At 44.6% G+C, this 7818-nt stretch overlaps 1 protein-coding gene across 1 annotated transcript; it reads right to left on the reverse strand.

Moving 5' to 3' along the window:
* Positions 1-113: 113 nt before the first annotated feature.
* Positions 114-6050, reverse strand: ddx24 (DEAD (Asp-Glu-Ala-Asp) box helicase 24). The gene is made up of 9 exons (XM_036542184.1): positions 5838-6050; positions 4196-5031; positions 3093-3626; positions 2842-2995; positions 1535-2050; positions 1301-1376; positions 1031-1219; positions 671-800; positions 114-416 (listed from the first exon to the last, which is right to left on the reverse strand). Coding segments are annotated over exons 1-9 (2688 nt in total). The 5' UTR covers positions 5840-6050; the 3' UTR covers positions 114-165.
* Between the last annotated feature and the right edge of the window lie 1768 nt (positions 6051-7818).

Raw genomic sequence — 7818 nt, forward strand, 5'->3', positions numbered from 1 at the left:
TGTAAAAACAGATTGATCATATTTGATAAACATTTCAAATATATTTTAAAAATTGAACAAATTATGTGATTATATACAAACGCATATAATCTCTTATAAATTCCACTGCTGTGAACTCAAGTGGAAACGCACATCTAGAATGGATCCATTCTAACAGTAATAAAGTCATTGTTTCTGTTGTTGCTGCTGTTTCTTCTTTTTCTTCTGTTTGTGCTTCTGGCTGGCGACGCAGTCCAGAGCAGTCCTGACGCTGGCCAGGGGGAGCTCGGGCAGGGAGAGCTTTCCCATCTGTGTCGGGTACTTGGTCTTCATCACGTTCTTAAAGATAGGCTGAGACAGCAGGTGCTTCATGTGCTTCTTCATCCCCTTCACCATCCTCTGCTGCTGCCTCTCGTCATCCTCATCCTTCCTACCCCCTGAAATGCAGATATGCACACACACCTAACTCTATCAGCCTCCATAAATGTGTACTACCAGAGCAACTATCTGTACATTTGCCTTTGCACTACCTTCAGACAACTTTAAGTTGAATGTTTCTCAACCCTCTCTCTCTGGCAGAGGGCAGTACACCACCTCAGATGTGAAGCTATTTTACTGCCCCAGGCACAGTACAGGCAATAGCTCTGCACAGCATGTGGCGTGTAAACAGTGTGATCCCAGTGATCCTTACCCAGGAGGACGTCGTCATCCAGATCCACCTCCAGCGCTTCTGCCGCTTGCTTGAACCAGGAGTTGTGGTGCTTCTCCCTGCTGTTGTGGAACTCAATCTTCTCTATCTTTCTTGCCAAGTTGACACGCTCCTTTAAGGCCACACACACAATATTTACAGCTTAATAGGCAGATTATGTAGAGTTTAAAAAAAGGAAAAAAAAATAGTTTCACAGAGGCATACGTACATCTGTTACCTCTTGCAGGTGGCTTGACAAATGCGTACTTTTCTCCTGAGTTTTCATTCAACGCTACATAAACATAGCCAGAAATGTTGCAGTGAAATCGATCCCATGCCACGGGGAGATGAGGTTCAGCGTACCTTAATCATGGCCATGCACTTGGTCTGTATGGGAAACATGGGAAGGTCTTCATCTTTGCCAAGTGTCCTGTATATTTTCTTGAAGTTCATCATGTCGTCTGGGCCAATCAGAAGTAAACTGAGACCTTCTTTCGTTGCGCGTGCTGTCCGGCCACTGCGATGGACGTACGTCTCTGATGTTCGTGGCACCTGAGAAAGGACAGAAGTAGCATGTTCACTGAAGAAATCCATGACTCAAAAGACAGACTCAGATCTCAGGTACTGACGTACCTGGTAATGGATGACATGCTGAACATTGGGAATATCCAGCCCTCGGGCTGCCACGTCCGTCGTGAGGAGGACAGAGCTGGCAAAATGAAGAGAGCAACAACAGCGTGAAGTATATCCAGCACCTCACAACCCAACATCCTCAGTCCTTCATACAATCAGAGAATGACTGAATTCAGGAAGGGGTCCAATAAACCGGCAGAACAGAGGGACCCGTGACACTCGCGTGGACCTCACCTCTCCCTCTCGGCGAACCTCTCCAGGTTTTTGAGGCGCTGCTTCTGGTGCATGTTGGCGTGCAGTGGCAGGGGGGTGCAGTCCAGGATGGTGAGCAGCGAGTTTAGCCGCTTGATGCAGTCGATGCTGTTGGCGAACACCATGGTGCGCCCGGGGTACTGGAGGAGGAAGTAGTAGAGGTAGAAGTCCTTCTCGTCCTTGTCGCAGTGGATGCGCGTCTCCGTCAGGGTCTCCACCGTGGCCTCCTTCCTGGTCAGGTCGATGACCTTGGGCTTGGCCTTGATGCCCACCTTCTCCATGAGGATCTCCAGCTTGCTGCGCTGGTCCAGCTTCTTGCCCTTCTTCTTCTGCAGTATGCGGGTGGGGGTCTGGTGCACCATGGTCAGGGTGGCCGAGAACACGAACGTCTGCCTCTCGGGGCTGAACTGAGACTCGTTCAGCATCTCCAGCAGGTTCTCCAGCTCAGCGAAGTGGCCCTTCTCCACCATGCGGTCCGCTTCATCGATCACAAGGCATCTGAAGAACACAGTTTGCACGTCACAATTTACAACCATGGCAGCCACCGGAGGTAATACACAGATGGTGGTAACAGCTGTTTGCTTAATTGTTATCAATGAGGTTGAAGCAACCTCTCAGTTCTGTCTGTTCATAATGACACAGGCGGACACATGGATTTTTTTCCCCCTGAATTGAAGGTATTAAAGATCAGTGAATTACACAAAAACAAAACTTTTCATGTGATCACCTTCAAGTGGCTAACAATGAGACTGAAACTATGTTCTGCATCAAGGCAGACACAAGGAGTACTTTCCATTTAAGATACATATCTAAGTAATGCACCTGCATTTCTGTGGTTTTGGGGCAGAAAGTAGCCTAAATGTTTTTCAGACTGTGGTAAATACATATCCAGACATTTCACTGTCATCCAAATTGGCTGTCTTACCCATCTCATAACCAGGTATTCTTGTTCTTCATTTTCCCTAGTGGGACTTTGTTGAACAAACTAGAGGTTCAAAATCAACTCTGGATTAATTTTTGAGCAGGGATTATTCTCTTTAAAATTCCATCACTAACAGCTGCATGCATGAACATATGCAGTGACAGGCTGTCTGGTGGACCAGCAGCTGTTTGTAATATGTGCTCAAGCTGTGTTAATATGATTGATTTAAATAGAAATGTGCTTCAGGTATATGAGTCATCCATTAAACAACATGAATATGGTGAAGGCAATCCATAAAAACAAACACCAAAACATTTAAAAACAGTGGATATTGGTAAATTCTCCTTGAAGTGCTGGACAATGGTACCTGAGCTGCTTAAGGTTCAGGAGGTGTGGATGCCTCTCCTTGATCATCTCCCAAAGACGACCTGGTGTGGCAATCACAATTTCGGGCCGGCGATTCAGCACCCTGTTCTGCTTTTGTGGAGCCATTCCACCAACCACAATTGCAGTCTTGATACCTGGGGACAAAGAGGACAAGAATCGTTTTTGTCAGTTATAGATCAGAACACATTATGTATGTGCCACATGCACGTCTCACTGAGTCCTGACACTGACCTGTAAACTGCGCCACAGCGTCAATGTGGTGCTTCACCTGGACGGCCAGCTCCCTGGTTGGAGTGAGGATCAATCCCAGCAAAGGCTGTTTCTGATTGGCTGGCACTTCGGTCTTACCAGCGGTGTCAAAGTCAAACTCCATGTCCTCAATGACTTTAACACACCCCAGCTTCTGAGAGTCGTCGTCATCATCTTCCTCGGAGTCCCCTTCTTGTGTGTCCTCTTCCTCCTCGGTGTCCCCTTCTTGCGTGTACTGTTCCTCACCCTCGTTCGCTTCCTCCGCGTCCTCCTCGCCGGCCCCTTGTTCGACCTCTTCCTCATCTGCTTCTCCTGTTTGGACACCCTTCTCCTCCTCTGTGCCAGCTGTGGAGGGCTCCTCGTCAGACTGCTGCTCCTCAGGTAGGTAAAGACTCTTCACTTGTGTCCCAGGGTTAGCCTGGTCTTGCACCCCCTCACTCTTTCTCTCCTGAGCTTGCCTCCACCCTAGAATGGCATGGATCATGGGGATTCCGAATGACAGCGTCTTGCCACTTCCTGTGATGAAAAGGAACACAGAGCACATAAACAAGTGGTAATCATACTCATTCCGACTCCATACCTTCAGAGGTGGTGGGTATTTTTTTGGACCATTTCCTTTAGAAAACAAACCACTTGACCACTTTTAGTGGACTCATAATGAAACAAGACTATTATTAACAGCAGCCACATATTACTGCTCATTTATATTCCAGTTACCCTGCGAAGTAAATAGGAATCTTAAAAAAAGCCTCCCAGTCTGCTGCTTTGACTGTTGCCAAGGAAACACTAATGGCGAGGTAGTTCTGCCAAGGCTGCAATCTGCTGGTTTATTCATGCCCTTTTTAGTTCCTTCATTATTGCTCTTGAGTAAAAGAATTTAATGTTGACTGTGGTCATTTTCTCTACTCCAAAATGTTTTTTTTGTAAAACCCTCTTCTTAAACATAAATCTGTAAACTGAATTGGAACATCATCTTCTTGAATGACATATCTAAGTGTTTTCATTTGATCTCAAAAGACGGGTTTGCATGTGCAGCAATGACAGCGGGTCCAGACAGGAGAATATGAACACTTTTGGCCACCCACCGGTCTCAGCTGCTCCAAGTATGTCCATACGGTCTCTGATGGCTGGTGGTAGGGCTAGAGCTTGAATGGGTGTAGGCGCACTAAATCCAAGAGCACCTAGAGCCTGAAGGACCGGCTCTGGGACAAATAAATCCTTCCACGCCGACACGTCGGTCTCCATACCCGAGGCTCCAGAAAGGGCAGCGTTAGTCCAATTTTTTGCCCTCTTTTTTGAAGGAGGAGCAGCCTTTGCAGGTGGTGCAGTGTTATCAGATGTTTCTGGTTCCTGCACTGCCTGATCTCTCTCCTTCTTGACCTTCTTTTTCTTCTTTGTTTTCTTTCCTTTTGTTGGATGCATTTGAGAATCTTCCTCTGGAGTCACAGCCTGTTCTGGTGCCACACTTTCCTCAGGCTTCTCAGCCTCTGCCCCCTCAAGAACTCCCACTTCAACAGTTGGGGTATCACTCTGTTCCTCTTTTTTACCCTTTCTCTTCTTTTTGCGCTTTTTTTTGGCAGGTTGTGTTGACTCCTCTTTGCTCTCGCTTCCCCCCTCCCCTGCTTCCTTTCCACCTGTCTCTCCTTCCACTGCCTCACTTGCTTTTCTTTTTTTGCCTTTCTTCTCCTTTTCTTTCTCCCCCTTTGTTCCAGCTTTTGCTACTGCCTTTGCAGAGTTGACCAGGCGGTAGTCCGTCAGCTCCTCGAAGCACACCAGCCCTCCCATGTCCTCCTCAGAGAAGAGAGAGGGGTCCAGCTCCACTGCCTTCCAACTTCCCTTCACCAAAATCCCACGCTTGGTGGGCTTGGTCCCATTTCTGACCTCCTTTCCCTTGTGTTGTAATTTCTTCGCCTTCATTTTCCTGTGTGAACACAGACATTGGGACATAAGTAATGCACTTACTAATACATAGTACACACATATAATATACAAACTAATATATACACACGTGTATAACACATTTAATATCATGTGTTACTGAACTGGCTAACACAGACTTCCTCTGATAGGAATCCATCCAGAATCCATCAGGATAAAGATTGTTAAGCAATGTCAAATACTGTTTTTAACCGGCTGTTTACACAAGTAGGAGCAACTTAGATCCGCGTCACCTCGCAAGTTAACTACAATCTCTGCACTAAATATAAAAATGGCTAGTGTGCTGACAGAATACTAAACCAAAAGCAAATCATATTTTGAGATATTTGCTCGGCTAGACTGCTGTAACGGCAAGTTCTCTCTATAAAACATGACTAGCGAAATGAATGACCCAAGGTAACCCAAGCCATTCTAAATGTAATCAGGATATACGCTGGCTAGCACTCTTATGTACAGCTAACTAGCTAGTCTAGCTAGGACAGTACTTAAGTCCTTGAGGGTTACAATTACACTACAAGCTACAATGCAGTTACAAAGTTACATATACAGTACAAGCTAGCACTGTACAGGCAAGTAAGATAACATTAATTTAACCAGCTTCCTAGATGTTTTACGTTACCGTCCATTGTCAGGATTTTATCATATCTGCAGCTGGTTTCCTGACAGCGACATTACCTTGTTAGCTAAAGAGAATAACAACTATTTTCCGGAAAAGTAACATTAACATCAGCTGCTACAGCCAACTACTTATTGCCACCACTGTAAAATTAGCACGCTATCATTACGCACATTGGTATCACCCCAGGGCTTGCAAGCTGAAGACGGGGAGATCAAATGAAAATGCGGTTGAGACGATGAAGACAAACCAAAACAGCTTTTGTATTTAGCTGCCCTCCTGACAAATGGCTAGGTAGGTAGCCAGCTTTTTTCTATTCTGTAGCAAACGCGTTCGGTCGATGTAAGTAGAGAGAAAACTCATGCGCTGCACGAGGACGCAGCCATTTTGTGACTGTCACGTGGACTATCTTTGAGCCAATCCCATGCAAGTAAATTAGGATAACTTTATTAACAAATAGTGCACGCACAATGCGCTCAGGTGGCGTCAACCCACAAGAAGCTTTTAGCATACAAAAAACTGTAAAAAGTTACTCACAGTTAGAAAATAATCATTTTCAGTCAGTATATCTGGCATTAAAATTCTTTCTGTCAAGACAGGATACATCTTGGTCACTTCGTACTGAAAAAGTGCTATTGCAGAACAAACATATCCAATGTTTCTTAAATTCTTTTGAGGAACTTGGTCCGTGTTTTTTCAGACAACTATCTGAGATAAATGGGGGCTAGGGAAAGTATTTTCGAAATGTTTTGCGGGTGTAAAAGGTTTACTGTTACTTTATTAGCATTATTATTAAACATTTGGTATAAAGCTTAACCAGCAAACTAGCTTTTACACAAAAATCACGATGGCCATGAACTATTTTCTGAATAAGATAACTTTCAGTTGGTAAAATTAACAGATGTGGCAACTGGCTGAATATGAAGATGGTATGAGATACACATTAGTGAGGTGAAAGTCTGGGAGTTTATTGTGCAAGATTGCATCCAAATTGTGTATGTTTAAATGAGGTCAGATGACAGATGTTAATGTTTGTAATGAGTCAGGCCTTGGGGTCATTTTAATAACTTTTGGAGAAAAAAGAAAAAAGACTTTAAATACAGGGAAGGGCAGACAGCTTCCTATTTTCATAATCCTTTCATTAAGATCAGTTACATTGTTAGAAAACCTCAGCCCTACAGCATAGGTTTGGTCCCAGCCATATCATCAGCCAACAATGACTGAGAGTTCATGAAAATTAGCATTGTTCCACCTGGGATAGTAGTGGGTTGGTCAACTACGGTTTCCTCATCTCACCATTGTAGAGCACCCTGGGATTCGTCAGATGCCTGTGTGTTGATCAAATGACCTCACTGTGTGACCTCTGCAAAAATAGTTGTTTGCTGTATTTGAGAGCTTGTGTGGATTACATTTGTCTTGCTCCATCACTCTTGCATGACTGCAGAGGTTGTTGTATTGAGATAGGCCTGACACACAATTGGCGATTCCAAATAGAGTTCAGTAAAGGGAGGGGGTGCATTAAAAAGAATCTCCAATGCAATATATGCTTATTAAAAATTTTGCCTTTTTCAGTTCTGAGGAAAATACATAGCAGATGCAATACTGTCTCACAACATGTTCCTCAATGCTCAATTTGTGAGTTGGAACCACTGCACTGAATGGTGAGCACTTTCAGATTAGTGGTGTGAACAAGGTATGTTGTAAATGAGTCTGTAACAGACTGATATTATCCTGAGGTCAAAGGGTAAGGGTTAGGGTAAGGCCTAGGTTAGGAAAAAAAAGTATTCCCTTTCCAAGTTGCTACCTGTGTCTGTGAGTCTCTTGTGAAAGGGATAATTCACTGGTCATCCTGTTTGTTGAAGCATACCTAGAGGATCCTTTGGTTATTGCTGGCTCTGTGCTGTGCAGTTTCATGTGCCCCCTGCTGAGTTCTCTTCCTTTCCTTTTCCTGTCTGATGGTGACCAGGTCTGGTCTTTTGTAGCCCTGATATTTGGCTGTAAATTTCTGGGTACCCACTTCACTAACAACCTAGCTGGCTTGGTAGATATGGCTGCAACCGAACAAACTAGTATTGCCGTTTCGTGTGGGTTGTTTGGAATTTTGAGAAAGCAGTTTACTGAGGAGTAACTTAGCAAACGTGGCTTTTCCACGGG

Source organism: Megalops cyprinoides, chromosome 12, assembly GCF_013368585.1.
Source record: "Megalops cyprinoides isolate fMegCyp1 chromosome 12, fMegCyp1.pri, whole genome shotgun sequence".
NCBI lineage: Eukaryota > Metazoa > Chordata > Actinopteri > Elopiformes > Megalopidae > Megalops > Megalops cyprinoides.

Bases quoted from the DNA above. Each gene is read 5' to 3' on its own strand.
- ddx24 (XM_036542184.1), bottom strand. The intron at 3,627-4,195 runs GTGGGTGGCCAA...TTTTCATCACAG, and splicing joins ACTTGGAGCAGCTGAGACCG to GAAGTGGCAAGACGCTGTCA. The intron at 1,220-1,300 runs GTACGTCAGTAC...GTCCTTTCTCAG, and splicing joins AGCATGTCATCCATTACCAG to GTGCCACGAACATCAGAGAC.